Below are 26,212 nucleotides of genomic sequence, written 5' to 3'. Positions count from 1 at the left end.
CAACTATCAGTGCCCGCTGACAGGATAATGTATTATAAACTTTGCTTTAATATTTTAATGTCACCCATAATAAGCACTGCCCTACAATAATATGCTCTTGATTACTGATTTTGAAATCAGCCATATTGGCTCTTGACTACTAGTGATGGCCCTCGTTTAACTACGAAAACTCCGCAACTACAGAGAATTACTCCGAGGTATAACATATGTCGCCCACCGAATAGCAAAAGAAACAAAATAGGAACAAAAAAAATCAAGTTTACGTTGAAATTGAAATTTTTTTCCTTTAACGTAAAGAAAATTTCAAAAAAAAAGTGTTTCTCATTTTATTGTTAGATAAATATTAACAAACTCTTTTATTTTCGTTATTTGAAAAAGAAAGTTAAAAGTGTGTTTGGTATTATTAATTGCCAAAATCGAAAGGTGGTCATCTCCCTATCTACCTAAAGCAACATTGAATTTGTGATTAGAATTGAGGGGACCTCTCATCCTTGCAATACTTTCTTTTAGGCTATAACACATAAATGTCACCAAGACCCTGTGATATACCCCCCCACTCACTTCAGATATTATCAATAACGCCAAAAACTGAAGGGTCCGGCCCAGCACTCGTACTATATACCGGGGGGTTAGTGAAATTTACTGTCTTTTTATTAGTTGTGATGTACAGAGTCATCTCAGCATTAGTTCCCAAAACCCAGGACTGGGGAGCATTCAAGAAACAACGCATAAGAAGTTGAGTCACAGTTTGATACAAACCCAAATCACGATCTGCATGCTTTTTTAATCCATTACTCGTTTGAGTGATTTTTAGTGGCTTGGTGTACTTGCTTTTTTGGTGATTTCTCTTGAACTCTTGGGCGTGTGAGATTTTAAGTTTTAACCTTGTATTTATTTTCGAACTCGATCACTTGTTATCGTTATTCTTTAGTTCGTGGAAGTACTCAAATTGAATCAGTGATGGATTTATTTGTTTCATCCTAAACATAATTGTTCTTTTAATGTTGCAAGCTCTCAAGAAGTACTCATTGACCGACTCTAGGACCGTGAAGGCGGGTTTTATGCCTATATTATAGCTTTTTATGTTTTGACCAATGATCAGTTTCGATCTCCTTTATTATGTCTTTTATCTCGTGAGTCTAATGTACATTAAAGTTGCAACATATTGAATGCAGCCTAAGGTTTACTTTCTTCTTCTCTTTCTATAACTAATGTGCGGGGAGGGGATTTGATCTTTCAACTCTTACTTTACAAAAAGAAGCCGCGGCATCCACTAGAAAGATAGAATTTGCTGTCGGCTGATATGAAAACATCCACCTATAATTTTAATTTTAAACTAAAGAATTCGATTTCACAACTTGTTTTTCTCAAAATCCACGGTGAAAATGAACACAACACAGTTTATGTCAATTGTCTGCAGAACTTTCACATTGGCGTTTCTCGATAAAGTTGAGCCTCTATCTACTACCTCTACTGTAATATATGTATCTGCTTTTAGTACAAGCGTAGTACACTAATGGGGGCTTAGTTGTCATCATGGCTTGGATAAGGTTTACAGAAATCAGTGAGGTTAGCTGGGATCAATCGTTTTCTTCCACATTTCCCAACAAAAATCCAGCCTTTTTTGAAACTTATGAGGGAACTTTTTGTGTAATACAATTAAACAATCCAGACACGATACATTGCGTATATATATAAACTTGAAAACCGCTTTCGGAAAATCTTTATATCTATAACACCTATTTTTTTACCAGAAGGGGAAAAATGGGATCTGGACATATGTTTGTTTTTATGGGTTCATTCAGAAAGTCCCAAGGAATACAGTGACCCCAACTTCTCTCTCTCTCCTTTATCTCGTTCACATATTTTCTGTGGGCGTTTTGGACTTTATTCCCGTACAAGAAAAAATCCACCTTTCGGATTCAACCCCCGTTGGCAGATAAGAGTAAATCAGTCCACAGAGTGATCATATTGAAACTTATATTCTCATTTTAAAGGGCCATTACATTTAATTTGTTTCGACAATTTTCTTTGCAGTTCCTGCCTTGAAGGCCAAAGAGAGTTAAAGCTACTGTCACGTATATCCCTCAGGATTTTGTCTTTTTCCCGTCAGGTGCTGCAACAGACTCGTTTTTTAAGTTCTTCTTATGTGTATATTTATTTTGGAAGTTTGCCTTAGTTACTGTGAATTTTACACGATTTATCCCCCATCTTTTTTTTTCGCCTTTTGGAGGGCTAACCAATCACCGGAAAGACGTGGGTTTTTTTTCCCCGAGTTAATTAACCAAAGGTATGATTGATTGTTCCTCATCATATCCACTTTACACTTGAAACCCCACCGCCTTTGTTCCTCTCATGTAAAGTGAAAGACTCAAATAAACGACCTGCTTCTTTATCTACATATAATTACTGGATTTGTTGATTCGAGTTGCATTTCAAGATTTCGCTCCCACTGTTTTGGCACTGGTTTTTGCAGCTTGTAGCGGCGGCATGGCAGATTTGTATGGTGGTAGAAAGCCATTAATTGAAGATGAAGATCTTCAAGAAGAGGAGGTGTGGTCTCTGGGGAAAGCAAGAGAAGATTCAAACTCAAAAACCCGAGAGAACCACTTTTCCGGTTCATCATCAAATGCATGGCGCAACGCCGCTCCGCGGTCCATTAGAATGGCCGGCGGTGGTGGACCCTCAACAGCATGGACGGAGCCTCAGCAGTCATCAGCTCCTATGGACATTCCGGATTGGTCCAAGATTATGAAGAGAAAGTCTAACAAGAACTTGTGGGATGATGCATCTGGTTCACATGACAATGATGATGATATTGATGATTATATGGGATGGAAGAATCGCCATGGTTTAGTCGACGAGGACGATGGGAATGAAATGGTCCCACCACATGAATATTTGGCGAGAAGGTTTGCTGGTACTCAGATTGCTTCCTTTTCCATGTGCGAAGGAGTTGGAAGAACTCTCAAAGGGAGAGATCTCAGCAAATTAAGGAATTCCATTTTAACCAAGACTGGATTTCTGGAATGATATTTTTTTGAGTCTCAGAAAAACAACAATTATTAGTGATTTTTGAAAAATATAAATTTTGCCAAAGGTATCCCTGATTGACAAGTATTATCATTATCCTTGCATGATCAATCTCCGTCAAGCAGTAGCAAGTGAAAACGTGAAATGTTCCTACCCTTTTTTATTTTTGTGTTATATTCTAGGGTGATTTGATTTTTATGTTATTTAGCGATTTTGTTTTCTTAAAAAGTATTTTAGTGATTTTATGATAATCATTTATGCACTCAATTGTTCCAGAGCATAATTTTTGGTTGTCAGACTGGCCCTCCACTTTTTGGGTGGTAATATAAAGTGTGTGTGTGTGTGTCTGTGTCTATATATATATATATATATATATATATATATTCAGTATTAAAGAAATAAAAGGCAGGCAGGCATAGAGATTTTGAGTGAAAGATTTTTGTTTTGGGCTTTTGTCTGTTTTTCGAACTACATTTACCGTTTATGCCATCATTCTTCCGGTACCAGCCTTTGGCTTGTGGGTTTTGTTTTGTTTTCTTTTTATTTGGTTTGACAGTTAAACGATAAAATATATGATAATTATAGAAAAATTTCTTGAGGCTAGACTTCAAAACAAAGTAAGACGTCTTATAGGATTGGGAAATTTTTCGCATTAAGAACGATGAAATATTTTTTCCCAAAATTAAGACAATTGTAAGGTTGTTCCATGAATTCCCGACAATCCTGTCCTGCTCTATTTAAAGCTTCTCGCATGGCTAGAATACGTATATATTCAAGAAATTTGAAAACGATAAAATATTTTCATGTTGACATTAAAAAATCATGTTTTAGGAATTAGGAGTATGATTGGATGGAGTAGAGCTACCTCAGGAGGACTATTCTCTGCATATTTTGAGTCACATTCAGTAAATCGAATCATGCAGGTAATGACTCTGTACATGATAAAAACATCCAATTTTCACCTGCATTAGTAATCTGCAGGATGTTAATTGGATAAGATGCGGGGAACTTTGATTCTTTGGTATATACGATGACATGAATTCTGTAAATTTATGCATGTTTATAGGCATATGGGCACGCCATCGGTTGGCACATGAGGCAACACTCAAATCAGAACAGCTTAATTGATTCGGGTTTTCTAGCTTAATATGGTAATCTATCTTACTTCTCATCTGATATCTCTTTCTTATAGAGCTATGCTAATCTGCCTATATCGAAGATCATTAAATTTGCTTAATCTTCAGTTCAGAAATAGGATACTATAATTGCCTTCATCTTGTTGTCTGTGGGAGCTACTAATGTTTTGCTATTGTGGTTTGGCTGTACAGTGCCTAGGAACAGAATAAAGGGGATCTTTATGGGAAAGGTTGTTGCTCTTTTGAAGTGGATTTTAATGACAATACCAAAAAGATACATTCTTTCACCTACCTCTACGCTTCGTTCAAAAGTTGGAAGTCTTTAGGAAGAGGTGGGTAAATGCGTTGAGAAAATTTTTTGCACTTTTCTTTGTTTTCCATTGTTTCTTTGTATTTTTAGATCTCTTCACATTAAATGAAACAACCATAGTGGAAAAAATAGATATGTAGGGAAGTATAGCAACTTGAAATTTAAATCCTTGCGAACTGGAAGCTGCCGTATATGCTTCTAGTAGCGAAGAATCACTAGTGCACTAGTTTTTTGGTAAAAAAGAATATTAACTCTTGAAATGAGGCGTCTGTGCTGATTGCAGTGCTGGGTTTGCTCGATCAAATGGGATTATAGGCAGAAGAATGTACTTTCCCCATCTGTTGTACTCAACTATGCGACAATGAAGCCGATTGTGAGGTGTTTACCTGTGACATTTAGGAGATTACTGTTTATATAAAAATAGAAGCTAGTTTTCAGAGAACAACTAGAACAATATAGTTGAAGAAAAACAAACCAGCAACTTATTAGTCCCAGTATTTGAGTTGCATGCAGAGAGAAGAGAGTGACATGTAGCTAGCTGTACAGATATCTTGATTTTGTAATCATGATATTGGCACGGCTCAGTCAAATAATCAAGCTCTGCATTGATAGAACGACGGCTTTCTAACTGAACTGCACCAATATCTCGTTTTAGCATTCCAGCAGGCTTATGTCACTCTACTATCCTGTCTTGTCTGGCTTATAGATACCCCCACTCCAAATGTTATTTATCATCTCATAGACAACAGAAGACACTAAACACAGGTCATTTGGTTTTCAACCAGATGAACCATGGATTCTCAGTTAAAGATTATCGGTTCTTCGACAAAGAATTAAACCTTTATAAAATTAAGATCATGTCACTCCATGAAATGCAACAACTATATATAGGAGGAGATGGAAATAGAACTAAGTTGAAATGTGTGCATTGGGTGGGGGTGTGATTTACAGAACAGATGCAAATAGTGTTATCCAAAATATATGGAATGGTACAGAGCAGAAAGCAATGTGCAAAACAAGCGATGCAGTGCGGTAAACAAATCAGCAGGACAGTGCATAAAATAAAGCAAACCGAGGCCTGTATGAAATACAGTGTCCTTAAAACAGATTCGTCCCCTCCGGTGTGTGCTGCGAGGATGAACGTGGACGTCTGTTTCCCAGGATACAACGGAAAACCAGTAGTACCGTAGCACAAGGCACCACCACGGCGAACCGAAAAAGTACCTGAACTTTATCACGAGGGCAGAGGAATGACAGAGGAACAGCAGCCGAGATAGGAAAGCAGAGGGAAGCTTCGAAAATTCGAGAGTGTGTTGGATTGTTGAAGCTGCCTCTGTTTATAGGCACTCCGGTTCCATATGACTGTAACTGTTGGTCATCCGAAGAAAATTAGCAAAAGCCAGGTGAACCTTTGGTGGGAAATTTTGCCTTGATCGATCCGACATTCGACGCACCCAGGTCGCGCTCGTACGCTTGCAGCCTTTTTCCACTGCAAATCGAGCCCATGATTTGCACCCCCCCTGCGCCAGCGGGCTCAAGAGAGAACCTCTTGACCAATTTTACTTACACCTCTACAAAGTGTAAATCAATATAAGCTCACCAATACCTTGTTCTTTTTCCTATGTGGGACAATTCTCACTTACCATCCACTAACTTGTCCAATTTCTCATTCAAATGGACCAAGCCCAATACACATAAGTCCAACAAATAGAACTAAGTTGAAATGTGTGCATTGGGTGGGGGTGTGATTTACGGAACAGATGTAGGAAGGCATTGAATTTGCCAATAACCCAAGAACAAAAAGGAGGGTATATTTACTCAAAAGTTAAGTAACAATGAAAAGCTCACTGGAGCTAATCCGTAGCCTTCAATATGCATTTATGAGGTCCGGAAAAGTGTTGCTAGCACCTGCATTTAAAATTTGAATTTCCAATAGTTAATTCTTAGTATTTCCTCTGTTTCTTGGTTTTGAAGGTCTCATCTTTACTCAAACACCGAATTGTTTCTGTGAAACACAATGTAATTGTATCTTGGATTGGACCATTTAATTTAAGAGTGTGTCTGGACCATTTCATTAATTCATTCCATCCGAGATGAATTGTCATCTTCACCTCTTCTACACATTTTTGCACCTTGGATTCGGTCGTGGGATTTAGCGCTGCACTCTTGTTGCAAACCGGTGCCGCATGCCTCCCTCATCCTTGGATTGGACAATTTCGAACTCCTACATGTCTGCTTCCACGGGAAAACAAAATAGTGAACAGCATTTAATTTGCTTTGTCCCCGCATTTCATGCCTAAATTTAAGGAGCATTGATTCATTTATCGCGGAGTGCCCCATGTGTAGATCCAGGGTCCAGATTTAGCCACAAGTACATGGGATCCACTATTTTTTTTAAAATCACAAATGTGGCTAAATCTGGACCATCTAAATCCTGTGGAGCAGTGTCCCCACAGGTAGGTAGGATCGAACGTTCCATTTATCGCACACTAGCACGACATTGAAAACGCATCATTATGTATACCCAGTATTTGATGCACTAACATGTAATGTTTAAATATCTTATTCAAAAAGTTAGATTTTTTTATGAAAATTATATTAACTGGTTTATACAGAAAATATTGCAAACTATTTACTTTAAAAATAAAAAATAACCTTACATCACTTGTTACTATCAATATACAGCTCAAATTTTATTTAGAATCAAATTTGATATAATTAAATCATTATTTTTTTTATAATTTACTGATTTACTATTAAATTTTTCTTTACATATTAATTTAAAATCATTTTTTAAAATGTATTAAAAAATAATAGAGGCTGGTAGTTGATCTTAGAGATACAAATGAACTAAATTGTTTGTGAGTTAGTCAGAACTCGACTCGATAAAAAGCTCATTCGAGATCATTCGTTAAGCTTATCGAGCCGAGCTCAAGCTTAAGGTGTTCGGCTCGTCAGCTCGCAAGCCTGTTCGCATGATCGAGCTCGACTAGTTTTGTTAGGCCTTGAGTGTACAAGAATAACCTACATTGTCTCACATAGAAATGAGTATAATAGAAGTAATTGAAAATTTATAAAATGAGAAAGTTACCTCCTTAAATTCACGTATCTTAATTAACCTTTAGACTAAGAATGTTGATGACCTCAAAAACGAGCTAGAAAATGATATTTTATTTTTTATTAATAACAGTACCATTCAGTCAAAAAATAAGTCAATTTGACGACAGATCTTCAAACGTTAATACTTATTCATTTTAATATTTAATTATATAAAATAATATTTTTGTATGGCACATGTAAAATACTAGTTAAATAAAAATAACAGTGTTGTATTTTTTATTCTTATCACACAAAAATATTATATCGAATTAAAAAATATATATATTTGCAATAACTTAAAGATCAGTAATTGTGGACAGTTGTTTGGTGAGAGCTGTGTTCATTAATGGTCAACACATATTTAAACCGGTAGGGGGCCGTATGGTTTTAATTGCCGCAATTACGTGACGTCATAGGATAGCTGATGATGTTCCATTATCAGACAATAACTCCTAAACTAAAAAAATAAATATATATGTGAATTTCTAAGAATTTTAGTTTTACCTTCAAATTTTAATATATAAATACATATTACAAATATCTATACATTTTATACTATTATTATTATTATTAGGCAAAAACTTGTGTGAGACGGTCTCACATGTCGTATTTTGTGAGACAGATCTTATTTGGGTCATCAATGAAAAAGTATTACTTTTTATGCTAAGAGTATTACTTTTTATTATGAATATCGGTAGGATTGACCCGTCTCACAGATAAAAATTCATGAGATCGTCTCACAAGAGACCTACTCTTATTATTATTATGTACACGTCGTCGTTAAAATAAACTAATCGTCTATTAAGAATTGAGGATGCCTTGTTAATTTGGAACCCTAAATTAGATTATATATATAACAAGCCATAAATTATTATTGTAATTTTTCTTAAAATGAAAAATTTCTTTAAAGAAAATTATTAAATTAGTAAAGTGTTTACAACAAACTAAAATTGATTAAATTTATAGATTAATAAATTATTGACAATGAAGAAATTATAAAAAAAAATCAGAAGTTGATACTTTTTGTAAACAAAGTGAATATTAGAAATGATGCCCCATAATGTCCCGGGTTATGGATGACCCGGGACATGGATATAGAATGGTGCCCGAATCAGGGGGATGGATTACTCCCGGGTCGTACAGATAACTCAGGAGTCGGGGTAAACAGATTATCAAGTCCCACAAAGGAGCCTAGGGAAAGCCGGGAGATTCGATGCCCGGGCTGTGGGACAGACAGGTCGTCAAGGAGAATCTGCAGACAGGATTCGTCAGGAGCCGGGAAGGCGAATATCTGAGGCGTCTGATCGTCAGGCTGTTAGGGGTCCGGTTTCCTACGATATTTCCCGGGAAGCATTCCACCCGGGCCACCTCGATATGAGGAAAACATTTAATACCGCCGATAAACAGAATGTATGTAGCCAACCTATCTCTGACATCAGTGCAAGTGGTTGGTAAAATCAAGTAGGCTGGATGTGACTACTATGCGATTTGACATGTCAGAACAATAGGATATAATCAGCCGCCCTACTATAATTAATGTTCAAACACAAAAAACGAGGTCATAATTGCATCATCTACTATAAATACCAGGTTCTTTACTTGCATTTACTCTCTATTCAGATATTGAATACACATATTAAATACTCTCATTTATTGTTTATTTACTCCCACTCTCCATACCAATCTGACGGCCATCACTGGGCTACATTAATATTATTGCTTGAGTACCCTGCTGACTTAAGCATCGGAGTGGTCACGTCGGACATCCCTCCGGCGCCCATTCACGTGATTATTTTCTTGTTCGCAGATCTCTCAAATCTCAGGAAGGAAAGAAGTTCAGTCCAGACGCTCGACTCATATTTCCTTTAATTTGATAGCAAATCCGACAGAGTACCTGACCCGACCCATCCATTTCGCCCGGGTTGCATCATTGGCGCCGTCTGTGGGAAATTGAGTTCTAAGGCGTTGATATGGCACCTACTAGAAGAGCAAACCAAGACACTTCTCGAGTCCAGGATGAGAACAATACTCGTCTTTCTGGTGCAGGTGGCCCTCCACCTAATGGTCCTCAGCCCACCATTCATTTAACTCCCGAGGAGTTAAATAAGATAATAACTGATGCTGTTAAGATGGCCATGGCAAAGAAGACTCCTACTCATCATTCCAGTCATCCTGAGCAGCAACGTGAGCAACCTCAGGAGGAGGAGAGAAGGGAGGAGGAAAGGGAATCAAGTGCAGGATCTAAATCTCCCACTGTGGCAGAGGAGTTGGATGAATTAAGGAAGAAGGTGAAGGCATTGGAAGGACAAGTTGTTTCTAAGAGCGATATTCAAGTTGCGAAGGGTTGTCCATTCTCTGATGTCATCGTCCGGGAACCGCTACCCGGACATTTCAAATCAGCCAAAATCAAGGACTATGATGGTAGTTCTGATCCCGAGGAGCACCTTGCTCGCTTCGAAAACATGGCCATGTTGCATTGTTATGGGGAACAAATCAAGTGTAAAGTATTTCTAACTACCCTGTTCGACTCTGCACAAAGATGGTTCGAAGGGTTGACACCACAAAGCATCAATTGCTTTGAAGATTTCCAAAAAGTGTTATTGCATCAATTTAGCAGCAGTAAGAAGTACAAGAAAACTGCTTTCAGCTTGTTTGAAGTAAAGCAGGGACAAGATGAAACCCTAAGGGCATATATCAAAAGATTCAACCGAGTGGCCCTGGATGTGCCGGCCTGTGCACCCAAGACGAAAACCACCGCGTTCACGCAAGGGCTGTGGGAAGGGGATTTCTTTCGATCCCTGACCAAAAAATTGCCTGAGAACTTTGAAGATCTCTTGTCCCGGGCAGAAAATACATTAATATGGAAGAGGCGCAGAACCAAAAGAGAGAACCTTTGAAGAGAGCCAGAGGAGACAGGGCTGTCAGGCCTGAAGAAAGAGCTGCTAAGAAAAGTGGCCCGGGACATTTCTCTCATGTACCTTTGAGAATTGCCCGGGACCTAGAGATTCAAGAATGCAGTTCGGATGTAGCCCCGCTTCCCAATCCAGTGACGAGGGCATCAAGGCCAGAGCAGAGAGGGTACTGCACCCTTCATAAAGATTGTTCTCACAACACCAGTGAATGTCGGACCCTGAGGAAGAAATCCAGTAAGCATCCTATGCTAGCATCCCATCCCCCTCGAGATAAGTCTAGACAGCCACCTTGGTTGTCTAGACGTCCCGGACCAAATATTCCTCCAAAGTCAACAGACATCCCGAGTGGAAGCAGGAGGGAGGAATCAAGTTCCCGAGAAGAAAGGAATTGACAAGTTGAAAGGAAGGGACCCTTCCCCAAGCCGAGGAGTAATAAAAATGATTTCGGAGGGGGGGGGGGGTCCACAGATGGCGATTCCAACCGGACACGGAAAGCAAGGAGCAGGAGGGAGTGTTTGGAGGTTGATGGGAGGAGGAGAGACGAGCCAGTCATAAGCTTTGGACCAGAAGACCTCAGGGGAGTTAGTCTGCCACACAATGACGCTCTGGTCATCCATAACCCGGGTAGCTAATTATGATGTGTTGAGGGTATTTGTTGACAATGGCAGCTCGGTCAATGTCATCTTTAAAGAGGCGCTGATCCAAATGGATTTACATGAATATCAATTAGAGGCGGTTGAGACTGCCTTGTTTGGTTTTGCTGGACATGCTGTGTACCCTGAGGGGGAAATCACCCTGCCCCTGACCCTGGGTACTGAAGACTTGAGGAAGACTATGATGACTATTTTTACCGTGGTGGATGCCCCGTCCTCATATAATATCATATTGGGAAGGCCAGCTATGAATGAGATGAGAGCTGTGGCCTCCACTTATCACCAGAGAATTAAATTTCCAGTTCGAGGACAGGTCGGGGAAGTCAAGGGAGATCAACCCTCTTCTCGGAGGTGTTATGGGGAGACCGTCCGGGTAGATCAGAAGAAGGCAAGGAGAGAAGGGAAGGAGAAGGAATGTCTAGAGGAAGGGGACAAGGAGAGAGATGTGCATTTTGTCGCTGAAGAAGAGCAAGAAGTGGTGGAAATTGAGCCAGGAAAGCACGTCCGGGTGGCCCGAGACATCAGCATGTCCACCCGAGTAAATCTCTTGCAATGTTTAAAAACTAACATTAGTGTTTTCGCCTGGTCTCTGCAGGAACTAGCCAGGATCTCGCCCCAAGTGACCGAGCATAAATTGAATATCCTCCCAGGATCCCGGCCAGTGAAGCAAAAGAAGAGGAATTCCGGCCCTGAAAAAGATAAAATAATTGAAGAGCAAGTGGGAGAATTGTTGAAGGCCGGGCATATCAAGGAAGTCCAATTCCCTACATGGCTATCAAATGTGGTCCTCGTCCCAAAATCCACTGGGAAGTGGAGAATGTGTGTTGATTTCAGGGACCTGAATAAAGCCTGCCCCAAAGACTGCTATCCACTCCCCCGGATTGATCAGCTGGTATATTTCACTTCTGGGTGCGAGTTATTAAGCTTTCTAGATGCGTATCAGGGGTATCACCAAATCTCCTTAGCTCTGGAAGATCAAGATAAAGCCAGTTTTATCACCTCCGGGGGCACCTTCTGCTATGTTGTTATGCCTTTTGGATTGAAGAATGCAGGGGCTACATACCAACGCCTGATGAATCTTGTCTTCCAAAAGCAAATAGGTCGGAATATTGAGGTGTATGTGGACGACATTCTAATCAAGACCCGGGAAGTCTCCCACTTTGTTGATGATCTAGCTGAAACATTCACCACTTTGAAGAATACGGAATAAAGCTCAACCCGGGCAAATGTGTGTTCGGGGTTAGAAGTGGTAAATTCTTGGGTTTCTTGGTAACTGACAGGAGAATCGAAGTCAACCCTGAAAAAATCAAAGCAATAATGGACATGCCTTCTCCTCAATCTGTGCGAGATGTGCAAAAGTTAACCGGGAGAATTGCTGCCTGTCACGTTTCATTTCCCGATCTGCTCACCGAAGTTATCCATTCTTTCAAGTATTGAGAAAAACGCAAAAATTTGGCTGGGACGACAAATGTGAACAGGCTTTTCAAGACTTGAAGAAACATCTAGCTGAATTGCTTATTCTGGCCAAGCCCGAGCCCGGGGAAAAATTATGGGTCTATCTCTCCTCCACTGAATTTGTTGTTAGTTCTGTGCTTGTCCGGGAAGAAGGAGCCGATCAGAAACCGATATATTATGTCAGTCACGCCCTTCGAGAAGCCGAATTAAAATACAGTGAGTTGGAAAAAATAGCATTGGCCCTGGTAATGACTGCTCGGAAACTAAGACCTTATTTTCTATCACATCCCATTGTGGTCCTCACCAACTCTCCACTCGGGAGGATTATGACTCACGCCGAAGTCTCCGGAAGAATGGTTAAATGGACTGTGGAGCTCGGGGAGTATGACATTGAATACAAACCCCGAGCTGCTATAAAAGCCCAAGCATTGACAGATTTCTTAATAGAAATGATTCAACCAGTAGAAGAAAAGGTCTGGAGAGTGTTTGTTGATGGTGCATCAAATTTATCAGAATGTGGAGTGGGTGTGGTCCTGATTGCCCCATCAGAAGAGAAAATCAAGCTAGCTCTGAGGATTGATTCCAGGATTATCAATAATGAAGCTGAGTACGAGGCTGTTTTGGCAGGATTGCAGGCTGCCCGAGAAGTCGGTGCTTCCCGGGTCATTATTTATTCTGACTCTCAGTTGGTCACACAGCAAATCAAGGGAGCATATGAGGCAAAAAATGCTCAAGTACCTGGGGCTCATCATGGCCCGGGCAGCGTCTCTGACCGACTGGAATATCGAGCAAATTCCCCGGAAGGAAAATGCAGAAGCTGATGCCTTAGCCAAGTTGGCTGCTTCCATGTCCGATATAAGTACCCGGGAAGTCCTCTGTTTTACCCGGTTAATGCTCTCTATTAATGAAGAAATGCCCCCGACTCAGAGAAGCTCGTGGATGACCCCTATCATTGAGTATATAGTCCATGGCAAGCTCCGAGAAGATTGGGCCCGGGCCGCAAAAATTAAAAAACAAGCACCCATGTTCGTCTTTTTAAATGATATTTTATACAGGCGATCATATCAAGGACCGTTACTCAAGTGCTTATCAGAAGATGAGGTAGAGTATGTCCTCCGGGAAATACACGCAGGATGCTGTGGTGAACATCTCGGGGGAACAGCTCTTTCTCGGAAAGTTATCTTGGCCGGATTCTGATGGCCCCAAATGAATCAGGATGTTGCCCGACTTGTTCAAAAATGCAAGGGTTGTCAACATCATTCCAATTTTCATCATCGCCCAACTGCTAATATGCAACCAATCTCAGCATCATGCTCTTTTGATCAATGAGGTTTAGATATTGTGGGTCCCTTCCCCATAGCCTGAGCACAGAAAAAGTTCCTTCTTGTGGCTGTGGATTATTTCTCCAAATGGGTAGAGGCCGAGCCATTGGCCAAAATTACTGAAGAGGAGGTCATGAAATTTCTTTGGAAAAATATTGTTTGCAGATATGGCATCCTGAGGAAATTAATTTCAAATAATGGGAGGCAATTCCAGGGAAAGAAAATCACCTCATGGTGTCAAGAAATGAAGATTATTCAATCCTTCACCTCAGTAGCTTACCCTCAAGCTAATGGCCAGACTGAAGTCACTAATAGAATCATTGTGCAAGCATTGTAAGCCCGGCTTCATGGGAAGGGTAAAGATTGGGTGAAAGAACTGCCGAGTGTATTATGGGCATATCGAACTACACCACGAACAACTACTCGGGAAACTCCCTGCAGTCTTGTCTATGGTTCAGAAGCAGTCCTACCTGTGGAGATTGGGCAATCTTCTACTCGGATAGAATCTTATCCGAGCAACAATGAACAGTCCCGGGCCATTGAACTAGATTTAGTAGAAGAGAGAAGAGATCGAGCAGCCATTCGAATGGAAGCTTATCGTAGCCGGGTGATGAAGTCCTACAACAAGCATGTTCGATCACGAGATTTCCAGGTTGGGGACTTGGTTATGAAAAAGATCAAGCCAGTAGGTGATGTGAGAAAATTAGAAGCAAGGTGGGAAGGACCCTTCAAAATAGCTCGAAGAGTCAGCTCGGGTGCGGCTTATTATCTTGAAGATTACAGGGACACAGCCTTAAGAGACCATGGAATGCTTTTCATTTAAAGAAATATTATGTTTAAAAGAACGTGTATCTACCGTTTATTCGTCAAATGAAGAAATTGTTCAAGGAAATGTCTACTAAGTCCAGGGACCCGTACCCTGGCCCAGGGACCCGCACCCTGGTATCTAAACCCAAGGACCCGTATCTTGGCCCGGGGATCTGCACCCTGGTTCTCTACAAAGACCAAGGACCCGTACCTTGGCCCAGGGACCCGCACCTTGGTTATCTAAGTCCAGGGACCCGTACCCTGGCCAAGGGACCCGCACCCTGGTATCTAAGCCCAAGGACCCGTACCTTGGCCCGGGGATCCGCACCCTGGTTCTCTACAAAGACCAAGGACCCGTACCTTGGCCTAGGGACCCGCACCCTGGTTATCTAAGTCAAGGGACCCGTACCCTGGCCCAGGGACCCGCACCCTGGTATCTAAGCCCAAGGACCCGTACCTTGGCCCGGGAATCCGCACCTTGGTTCTCTACAAAGACCAAGGACACGTACCTTGGCCCAGGGACCCGCACCCTGGTTATCGAAGTCCAGGGACCCGTACCCTGACTCAGGGACCCGCACCCTGGTATCTAAGCCCAAGGACCCGTACCTTGGCCCGGGGATCCGCACCCTGGTTCTCTACAAAGACCAAGGACCCGTACCTTGGTCCAGGGATCCGCACCCGGGTTATCTAAGTCCAGGGACCCGTACCCTGGCCCAGGGACCCGCACCCTGGTATCTAAGCCCAAGGACCCGTACCTTGGCCCGGGGATCCGCACCCTGGTTCTCTACAAAGACCAAGGACCCGTACATTGGCCCGGGGACCCGCACCTTGGTTATATATCAAACCCAGTAAACCATCCCAGTGACTTGCACCCTGGTCATTTATCAAGACTAATTTCATATTAAACCCACGGGTTTATGCCTTGTGAAGGTGCACTGATTAATGATTAATAAAATTCAGAAGAGTTACTACCGAATTCAAGTCAATTTTGCAACCCTGGAAATATTTTGAAGAAACTATCAAATATGAGAACGAAATATTTCATTGAAAGGGAAGATATTTACAAGGTGCCCGGAAGCCCGGGAATAAAAAAAAACAACAAAAACTACAGAAATTCTAATCTACTGAGGAGCTTGTTCATCCTGCTTCTTATTCTCTTCTTCATCATCCGGGAGGGATGCAGCAGCCTTCTCTAAGTCCGGGAAGTCCTCCCGGTCAGCTGGGACCAAACCCGCCTCTTCAAACTGCTCCAAGCACTTGTTGAAGCCCTGTTCGAAGTAGGGGAAAGCTTTGTCAGCCACCATCTTCTTGAACTCAGGGGACTTCAAAAAATTTGTCATCTGTTCCTCCTGGGCAGTCCTCAGAAGGCTTACAGCAGCCTGAAAATCTTCAGCTCGGACTTGGGAGGACTCCGCCTCTGCCCTAGCTGCCGTCGCCTCTGCCCGGGCCTCAGCTAGTTCTGCTCGGGTCAAGTCCATCTGTTGCTGCCAAACAGGCCTCTCCCGGGCCAGAACGTGCTCATGAAGCTCCTTCAAACGGCCCACCTCCTCTTGGAGATTGGCATACATCTCTCGGGCAGATGTGGCCTGAGCATTTGCCCCCTTTGCTGCTTGAGCCACTCGCTCGTAGGAATGCATGAGCATATGCAAGCCCTGAAAGCATAAAAACGGTCAGGGAATACGATATGAAAGGGATAACTGAATAATTTTACGAACTTACAGAGAAGGTCCGAGCTACTCCTTCGCAAAGCAGCATATTGGGATGAACTGCCTGGAGGTGCGCCACCTCGTCAGGGCGCAGAAGGCCCCGGATCATCTTGACAAGATCCGAGCTGATGTCTTCCCCAAAAATATTGGGGAGGACCCAGGGCCTTCCCCCTAATGGGCCAGCAGACGAACCGGTAAGAGGAGAAGATCGGACAACCTCTTTGGGCTCATCCTCCACAACCACCGTCTCGAGAACTGGCTCAGTCATAGCCTTCCTCTTGCGGTGATTCAGAGGAGCCGGATCCTCATGGGCCGAGGGAGTAGTCTCCTCCCTGGCAGAAACCGCCTCATCCCGGGCCTCAGCCTCCGCTCGGGCCTGCTGCCCCTCAAGTTCCTGGGCTTCAGCCGCCTCCCGGGCTCGGCGTTCCTCCTCTTCCTGAGCTTCTCGGGCCCTCTTCTCAGCTCGAGTTTTCTTCTGCTCGGCCTCCTTTTTGGCAGCAGCTTCCTGAAAACTGGCCTTAATCATTTCTTCTTCTGCATTGGAAACTCGGAAGAATAGAAAAATGACAAGTTTAAATTAAGAGTTGAAGTTGAGAAACTATTTACCAGCCTGAGGACCAGCTTGACCAAATTAATCTATTATCTGATCTACAGGGTCTTCAGGCTGGGACCCAATCCCGTAATGTATCAGATTCTCTCCCCCGATCAGCACTGAGGAGAGAAAAGATCGATCCTCCAAAACATCCCAGGCGTGGGTGAAGGGGGAGAGAAGTTTATAGTCCCCAGGAAACTCGGGTTAAGTGGGCATGGAAGATAAGAAGCCCAGGGCACATGATGGAAGAGTTGGAAATTGTAAAAAGAAGAATTTTGTCTTCCATCCCTTCAAAGAAGAAGGAATGTCAGTCAAAAATCGGTAATACATCCGGACCATGAAAGAAAAGACCCCGTCATTAAACCGGCAAGAATAAAAATAATGAAAAATAGTAGAGTTGATCAAAAGGGATTTCATACGGAATAAAACAAAAGTGGCGGCCATAATCCTAAAAGCATTAGGATGGAGATGGTTAAGGGGCAGATCATAGAATCGGGCCACCTCTTCAAAGAAGTGATGGACCGAGAAGCGAAGACCGCTCTTGAGTTGCTCAACAAAAAAGGTGTGAAAGCCGGGAGGAGGGGTATCCGAGTGATCGTTTGGCCCGGGGATCTTAATTTTGTAGGAAGAAGGGATAGAACCTAGGGATCTTATCTCCTCTAAACTACCCGGGCGAAGGGTAGAAGTTACAGTAGAGAACCACAAGAACCCTACTACTTTATCCTTCCCCTTGCTGGGGATGCCTGAAGACCGGGATGAAGAAGCTTTAATGGGTTTTTTGGAAATGGGTTGGGAGGAAACAATAGGAATGCCTATTGGGATGTGAATGGAGGTTTCAGAAGGGGTCGAGGAGTTATCCTCCGATCGACTCCTGACATTTTTACCGGAGGTGGATGAGGTGGAGTTCGACATGACGTAAGAAAAGGGATAAAGATGGTAAGGGAGAAGAAAAACTTATTGGAAAAAGAAAAGAAAGTGGTAACTGGTGGCTGGAAGGTCGCCGGAGTAAGGATTTGCGCGTCGAAGAACTCGAGAGAAATTCGCAAGAGTTTGGCCACAAAGTGAATTTGCAAGTGATTTTTCAAAAATCGGTCACCTACTATATATAGGAGGAGGAGAATGATCTTCACCGTTGATCTAAAACGAATCGAACGGACTAGATCAACCTCGGAAATTGAGCGGCATAATTAGGCGGGATATTTGAAAAGGCAGGCGCATAAATCGAGGCGTCATGATCATTTATCTGCTCAGAATACGTACAGATTTTGACAATTTTTCAGTAGGGGACGCGTCATGATGACACCGCATTAACTGCCCGGGTGATGAGAGAGCCCGACATCTTATCTATAAACCCGGGTGGTGAGAGAGCCCGACATCTTATCCATAAGCCCAGTTGGTGAGAGAGCCCGGCATCTTATCTATAAGTCCGGGTTATGCGAGAGATCGGCATTTTATCTATGAGCCCGGGTGGTGTGAGAATCCGATATTTTATCTATGAGCCCGGGAGATACAAGTCCCCGGCACTTTATTTTAAGCTCAGGAGACATTACGTCCTGACATCCCAATTTCACTTGTCGGTAATATATTATCCAGTTTGCATTGATTCATTTGCAGAAGATTAAAGAAACAAAGTACGATAATTGAAATTTTATTAAAGAAATTGTCGATGTCGTATTACATCCACCATTCTCGAAGCTACGTAATCTTGCCACTCAGTTATCCAATCAGTCAATTCCTGAATGTGAAGATTGGTGAAGGACTCGGCGGTTGAGATCTTGTTCAGCTGATGCCATTCCTTCCACAGCATCGCATGCAACAGAACTTGGTCGGTGGCTAGATCTGCAACTCGATCTACTTCAAGCTCTCGCCTATATTTCCTCGCCACTGCTCTTTGTGCACGAGTAAGGGCCAAACCATTCTGGTGCATATTATTGATATCTTGAATCTTATACCAGGTAGACATGACCTTTACCCAGATATACTCTTCGATAGTCCTCTTTAGATCCTCCAGATAAGGACGCATTTCGTTTGATACTTGACCATGCGTACTGCTGCAAGTAACTGTACTACTGCAAGCACTGGAATCACTTGAACTCGACATATTGAACTAATATTCTCAAACTTCGTTCCTACCGTCTTATTTATAGACAATGGACATTTAATATTGAAGAAGTTGGAAGGCCTCAAACCAATCAAAACGCCTCCTCATTTATTCAGGAGGAGGGAGCTAATCACAGCCGTTGATCTATGAACACATGAGCGTTCAGGATTAATTTTGGAAGTTGAACCGAACAGACAAAAGGGCGTGCACGAATATCAATGTGTGAGACTTATCGGATTCTCGGAATATGAAACGATTTTCGGCAATATAAATGCTAAAAGCATGCGTCACAGTGACACCCCGTGGACTACCCGAGAACCCTAACCGACGAAAAATCTAAGCCCGGGAAATATAAGGCCCCGACACCTCATTCTAAGCCTGGGATATGAGAGGTCCCAGCATTTCGGTTTGTCGTTTATCTGTTATTTATCTTCGACTAATGTCAGTTAGCTTTGTCAGTTATTCAATTCATGATATATGCATCCACTAATGAAATTTAAGGATACTAGGAAAATAAACTACAGAGACGAACTAGAAGAAATATTTTTTAACAGAAATTAGCACGGATTACATCAAAATATTCATCTTCTACAGCAGCCTCCCGTTTTCTCAACCAACCGGTTAAGACGCCGGTGGAAGTCTTGAGGAAGCTGTCTGAATCAGCAATCTGGTGGAGGATTTTTCTTTCTTTCCGAAGCATCAGCTGGTAGACATGTCCATAAGTAAAAATGTCTGACCCCTCAGCTATGTGCAAGTGGTCCCGAAATTTCTTCATCTTTGCCACCAGTCTGAAAGTGGTAGCTTCTCCAGTTTCATAAAGAAACTTCAGCCCCTGAAGCTCTTCCCAATAGCAAAGAATTTTATGGAAGACTTCATCTTCCATAGCAGCTTTTCGAGCCTCCAAAGCAGATTCCTTGCAAGCCTCAGCCATATCAGGAGTCCTTGAGCTACTTGCGCTGGCCATTATACTGCTTGGGTAATAATCTGCTAGTATGATTGAAAAATAGATGGGTTTCTATGTATAGGAGGAAAGAATTGATCACAGCTGTTGATATTTGAATGCATGAACGGTCAGGATGGACATTGGAAGTTGTACCAGGTAGCCGAAAAGACGTGCACAGATATCGAGATATCACAAATGATTATCCTTGGGATACGAAACGATTTGGATAAGTTTGAATTTTAGGGCTTACGACAGCATCAGTGATGGTGACAACATCTTTATCGTTTCGGAAGGTTAAACGACAAATTGCTTTGCCTGACCGGGCACACATGATTAATCGGGACAGCGAGTAAGACTCTAGCCCGACTATTTAAGGAGTGAGTGATGATGCCCCATAATGTCCCGTGTTATGGATGACCCGGGACATGGATATAGAATGGTGCCCGAATCAGGGGGAATGGATTACTCCCGGGTGGTACGGATAACCCGGGAGTCGGGGTAAACGGATTATCAAGTCCCACAAAGGAGCCTAAGGAAAGCCGGGAGATTCGATGCCCGGGCTGTGGGACAGACAGGTCGTCAAGGAGAATCTGCAGGGAGGATTCGTCAGGAGCCGGGAAGGCGAATATCTGAGGCGTTCGATCGTCAGGCTGTTAGGGGTCCGGTTTCCTACGATATTTCCCGGGAAGCATTCTACCCGGGCCACCTCGATATGAGGAAAACATTTAATACCGTCGATAAACAGAATGTATGTAGCCGACCTATTTCCGACATCAGTGCAAGTGGTTGGTAAAATCAAGTAGGCTGGATGTGACTACTATGCGATTTGACATGTCAGAACAATAGGGTATAATCAGTCGTCCTACTATAATTAATGCTTAAACACAAAAAACGAGGTCATCATTGCATCCTCTACTATAAATACCAGGTTCTTTACTTGCATTTACTCTCTATTCAGATATTGAATACGCATATTTAATATACTCTCATTTATTGCTTATTTACTCCCACTCTCCATGCCAATCTGACAACCATCACTGGGCTACATTGGTATTATTGCTTGAGTACCCTGCTGACTTAAGCATCGGAGTGGTCACGCCGGACACCCCTCCGGCGCCCATTCACGTGGTTATTTTCTTGTTCGCAGATCTAGCAAATCTCAGGAAGGAAAGAAGTTCAGTCCAGACGCTCGACTCATATTTTCTTTAATTTGATAGCAAATCCGGCAGAATACCTGACCCGACTCATCCATTTTACCCGGGTTGCATCAAGAAATCATGTAAATGTTTCTAATTTGAGATCCAACTAATTTATAATATCAGTTAAATTAAGCAGAAACGAAATTTTAAAAAACACATAAAAATAAATTTTTTAAACCAAAAGCATAATTACTTTTAATATTTATATTAGTATTTATCTAATATAATTTCCCACAGCAGTGGGGCCTCGCAACGGCCAAGACGCAGATGATCACCAACCAGCTCATCCCTTCCTTAATCCTCCGCCGCACTCTTCCGCTTCAAGATTCAAACCCCCACCCCCACCCTCCATTCCCATGTCCACCTACCCGCACTCGCGCTCTCGGAAATGTACACGTCGATACACACGACGAGTATAAACCGTGTAACCAACACTCTGTTTACCTACTTCTCTCTTCTTCTTTTCTTGCCTGCTTTTCAAGATTTCCCAACAAATTATTCAACATTCTTGTTGCGGGAGTTCAAGAAACCGGACTTTTCCGATTGACTACCGGTGAAAAGTTCAAAAACAGATCTGGGAAGAGAGATTTCTTTGCAATTCCGTCAACACTCCGTTGGTAATTTTCTGTTCCTCTCATGAATTTTGTTAAATTGAATACAACACTCTGGATTGGGGTCGGGACATCGAAAGTAAATGGCTTTGAAGGCTGCGCCGATCTTGGTTTGTGGTTTTAATGGCAAGAAGTCCACCACGTGTCCTCGATTTGGCGTTTTGGATTCCTTGCATAGGCAGTCTACTTTCTTGAATTTGAGGATTCGGTGGAAATGGGAATGTCTGTCTCACAGGGCAATCACCCCTGTGGAAGATGAGACACCCTCAACTCCTGCGGGTGTTGAAGGGGCCACTGAAATCCCTCTTGCTGTGGGATTTCATCATGATTTAAATTCTCTTCCAAGTAAGTGCATCCCATTTTTTGTGTTAAACTAATTTCTTGAGTACAGGTTTGTTCGATTCGTTTCAAAACCTCATTCTGGTCAATGTCGGAATCAGACTGATAGTTTGTGTAATTTACAATTTATTAGTGGAAAACATGTGATTTTGACAATTTTTTTAAATGTTTTCGGTCCAGTTTGTCAGTATAATTTTGGATGGATAGAGTTTTCCACGGATTTCTGATTGTAATGTTTATCTGATTTTAGTCGAAACAATATTTTTCAACGCTGATTCTAATCGCATTCACGCGCCTATACTACAGAAGACCGAGCAAAATGATGCCACGGCATCGACAGTTTTAATATTAAACGTAGAAGTTGTTTCCTTCTTGAGCCAGATTGATCCTCATTTTTGAGAATATTTAACTAGGGATGATGAATATTGAAGTCTAGGATTATGTGATCTGTTTTACATCGATGGCCATTTTGGTTACACTATTTCTTTGCATGCACTAAATAAATTATGTTCAAATGCAGAACCTTTGTCTGCTAGCAACTTTGTTTCTTCTTCTAGTGATGGCTCAAAAGTTCGTGTTGCATATCAGGTAATGTTAGCTATAATTCCATCCATAACTTTGCTTGGATTTGTATATTTTTATTCTTTGAAAGGTCTACTTGCCTAAATAGGGGATTCCAGGAGCATACAGTGAAGCTGCTGCATTAAAAGCATATCCTAAGTGCGAGACTGTTCCTTGCGACCAATTTGAGGCTGCATTCAAGGTAAGGATACTTTTCAACTTATCCTTTTACTTTTTTTCAATCAAGTAACTTTCCTTTTGCCTTCATGTTGCTGAGTTCTATTTCTTAGGCAGTTGAATTGTGGTTGGTCGACAAAGCAGTTCTTCCTATTGAGAATTCTGTTGGTGGTAGCATCCATCGGAACTATGACTTGTTGCTTCGTCACAGGCTTCACATTGTCGGGGAAGTTCAGTTAGTTGTCAGTCACTGCCTTCTAGGTTTACCTGGGGTTAGAAAGGAGGAGCTAAAGTGCGTCTTGAGTCATCCACAGGTGATAATTTCTCCATCTTTTCTACATTCATGAATTCATCTGCTTTGGAAAACTCTTCAAAATCTTTGGTTGGGTGCAAACAAGTCAAGTGAGGTAATAATGGATTCCACGATTTGCTGGAGTTATTTCATTCCTTGGTTTCATGTTGAAGATAAAAAAATTTCAAGTAGGCAGTGCAATAAAAAACCATAAAAAGTCAGACTCTTGTATTGTGCAAGGGAAATTTTTTCTTTGTTTTTTTTCCTGATTTACACTCGATAAACATGTGCCATCTGTTTCCCTGAATTTAAGTAACAAGTTGTCGTCTATGGTTTCAGGCCCTTGATCAGTGTGAGATGTATCTAAACAAGTTGGGTGTAACCAAAGTTAGCGCAGATGATACTGCCGGTGCTGCTCAGGTGCTCTTTTGAGATTTATTTTTTGCAAATTTTATTTGATTTAGCTTTGACACGATGACAGATTGTAGCCTCCGAAGCTGTAAGAGAGACTGGAGCAATCGCAAGTGCTCAAGCTGCAGAAATCTATGGACTCAATATTCTTTCCGAAAGAATACAGGTGAAGTTTTGGTTTAGAATCTTGTCAAACAAGGCCCTTTATTTGAGCCCTAGTAATGTTTTGTTTTCAGAATTCTACGCAAAACTTTTGAACTCTGTTCTTTGAACCCAAAATTGATTGGTTGTGTATTAGCCTATGATATATATATATATATATATAAAGACACACACACACACACACACACACACACACATATGAGCACACTATTAATTTATTGCTACTGGAAATCAAGACAACTGTTTTGCTTGATGTTACTAGTTTCTGTACTTATGGAATCTTCTGCCAAACAGTGCATGCGCATGAATTGTTTGATTGGAATGGGATGAATCACGATGAAGATGAAATAATGAGATTTGATCATGAGCTGCTGATATTGAAAGTGGAACTCAGTTTTTAGATGAAAAATTGAAGAGCACACCATAAATTTTCTTTATCTCACCCACTTCATTTGTTCTTTCCTTCTCCCACTCTTATATTTCTGCTATAAAAATAATAGATGACTATGTCAAAAAATCCAGTAATAGTTACTTATGTGATCTTCCAAACAGGATCACCCAGACAACATTACCCGTTTTCTAATACTTGCAAGGGAACCTACAATCCCAGGAACAGATCGACCTTATAAGGTATTATTTCTTGAATCAGTCTCTGACTCTCTGTTGGTTGATCAAACAATTCAATCTTTCTTTATAGACTAGCATCGTATTCACTTTGGACGAAGGACCTGGAGTTTTATTCAAGGCCTTGGCAGTCTTTGCTTTGAGGGGTATTGATTTGTCGAAGGTAAATTGTAGGTGCGATTTTATTCGCAGTCCTTGTGACTTTTTCCTGTTTATTAAAATATGATAATTATACTATGATTTTAACGATAATCTGCAGATTGAGAGCCGGCCACAGAAAAGGCGGCCTTTGAGGGTCGTTGATGATTCTAATAGGGGGAGTGCCACGTGAGTAGCGCTTTATTTATCTAATTACAAACTATTGTCAAGTCACGTTGTCATATGATTATGCTCTTAGTACTAGAAAATTGTTGGCACAGCTTCCTGAGATTTTTAAGATTATTAATTTCCAAGAAAGATCTTGGTTGGTTTGATGTCAATTTGTCAAACACAAGATCTTGGTTGGTTGTGTTTGGCAAATAAAAATTTCAAATTGACATGTACAGATGTTTTTAATCCCCAACCATGTTATTTTTTTATTCCCTTAGTTGCTATGTGCAGCGGGGAGTGGCTGAACGCGTGTTCATTTCTCATTGCACATTCCATTTTCTGTTATAGTTCTCTTGTACAAACGCATTAAATATGTTGCTCATCCTAAATAATGACTAATGAATATCATCAGTGATCAGAGTTATATGTTATGCAATATACTCAGTAATCCTATTATTTCATTTTGACATTCAAATCACTTTCCTATCTCCGAGAACATAACATCATTCTCTACATGGAAATGACGTAAAATCCCAATTGCAGATACTTTGACTACCTCTTTTACATTGATTTTGAAGCTTCAATGGCTGAACCTCGCGCCCAATATGCACTTGGCCATCTTCAGGTCTGTATTTTACATGTGTTGTTCGTTTTCTGCACCACATGCAAATAACTTGATTGAATTTAAGATTGGTAAACAAAGACAACATTATGGTGGCGGCGTCTCATTGTTAGTAAACTGCTTAATCCAAGATTTTTTGTGATTCCTCTTCTCCATGTTCACATTAGGTGTGTAAATAGATCGAATCGAGTCGAATATGAAGAAAATTCTAATGCTCGAATCAGATATATTCGAGTTTGAGTTAGACTCGAAAAAAAATGTTTGAATTCGGATTTGGAATTTGGTAATTTTAAATTCAAATAAATATTTATCAAGCTGTCTCAAAGTTGCTCGATTCATTTACACCTCAATCCACATAAACAAAACAGTCTTCCAGTACTATTCAAATGTTAAAAAAATCGTGTGTTACTGTTGTTTCATGATGTAGGAATTTGCAAGGTTTCTTCGAGTTCTTGGTTGTTATCCAGTAGATACAGATCCATGAAAATCTGCCAAGTTGCACCCTGAAATTTTCAGCTTCCACCACTTTTTTTGTTTTTGTTTTTGAGTTGGACTATCACCACGTTTCTAATGATAGATAACGAGACAGAACATTTAATTACCGTGTACATGTGTATGTGCTTGTTTCACCTTGATGGCTATCAACGCAATCATTTCAGTTTGGACCTGTACTTGTCTACTTCCCTTCGTAGAATAGCGTCCGTTTTACATTTCTTCTGTTTTTGAATCACATCATACTCGAAAGTTCAAATGTAATAGATCAAATCAATTCTACATGCTCATTCTTGAAATTTTTCTCACCCTAACGTTGTAATTATTTTTTTTTCCCAATTATG

General features: G+C 41.3%; 4 protein-coding genes across 7 annotated transcripts; all 4 read left to right on the top strand.

The window, feature by feature from the left end:
• The first annotated feature begins 666 nt into the window (after positions 1 to 666).
• Positions 667 to 3,195, top strand: LOC142527497 (protein S40-6-like). Of its 4 annotated transcripts, none has more exons than XM_075632318.1 (3): positions 667 to 1,945; positions 2,038 to 2,113; positions 2,477 to 3,195. In XM_075632318.1, exon 3 carries the CDS (start codon positions 2,491 to 2,493, stop codon positions 3,031 to 3,033), a length of 543 nt encoding a protein of 180 aa, XP_075488433.1. In that variant the 5' UTR covers positions 667 to 1,945; positions 2,038 to 2,113; positions 2,477 to 2,490; the 3' UTR covers positions 3,034 to 3,195. The 4 variants fall into 4 exon arrangements, with proteins under 4 accessions (XP_075488433.1, XP_075488430.1, XP_075488431.1 ...); XM_075632315.1 differs by adding an exon at positions 2,234 to 2,290 and having other exon boundaries at positions 667 to 2,113; XM_075632316.1 differs by having other exon boundaries at positions 668 to 1,945; positions 2,234 to 3,195.
• Positions 3,196 to 11,087: 7,892 nt separating this feature from the next.
• LOC142526158 (uncharacterized) lies at positions 11,088 to 12,353 on the top strand. Its single transcript, XM_075630413.1, has one exon. The coding sequence runs from the start codon at positions 11,088 to 11,090 to the stop codon at positions 12,351 to 12,353; it is 1,266 nt and encodes a 421-aa protein (XP_075486528.1).
• Positions 12,354 to 12,460: 107 nt separating this feature from the next.
• Positions 12,461 to 14,743, top strand: LOC142526157 (uncharacterized). The gene is made up of 5 exons (XM_075630412.1): positions 12,461 to 12,529; positions 12,622 to 13,249; positions 13,362 to 13,554; positions 14,086 to 14,253; positions 14,362 to 14,743. The coding sequence occupies exons 1-5, from the start codon at positions 12,461 to 12,463 to the stop codon at positions 14,741 to 14,743; spliced, it is 1,440 nt and encodes a 479-aa protein (XP_075486527.1).
• Positions 14,744 to 21,518: 6,775 nt separating this feature from the next.
• On the top strand, positions 21,519 to 26,176 carry LOC142526219 (arogenate dehydratase/prephenate dehydratase 1, chloroplastic-like). Its single transcript, XM_075630470.1, has 11 exons — positions 21,519 to 22,224; positions 22,739 to 22,806; positions 22,889 to 22,981; positions 23,070 to 23,270; positions 23,588 to 23,668; positions 23,730 to 23,825; positions 24,374 to 24,451; positions 24,519 to 24,608; positions 24,705 to 24,772; positions 25,298 to 25,379; positions 25,804 to 26,176. Exons 1-11 carry the CDS (start codon positions 21,963 to 21,965, stop codon positions 25,858 to 25,860), a joined length of 1,176 nt encoding a protein of 391 aa, XP_075486585.1. The 5' UTR covers positions 21,519 to 21,962; the 3' UTR covers positions 25,861 to 26,176.
• Positions 26,177 to 26,212: the final 36 nt, after the last annotated feature.

The sequence above is a fragment of the Primulina tabacum genome, chromosome 15, assembly GCF_025594145.1.
Source record: "Primulina tabacum isolate GXHZ01 chromosome 15, ASM2559414v2, whole genome shotgun sequence".
Taxonomy (NCBI): Eukaryota; Viridiplantae; Streptophyta; class Magnoliopsida; order Lamiales; family Gesneriaceae; genus Primulina; species Primulina tabacum.
This window is presented reverse-complemented; position numbering and strand designations above follow the sequence as displayed.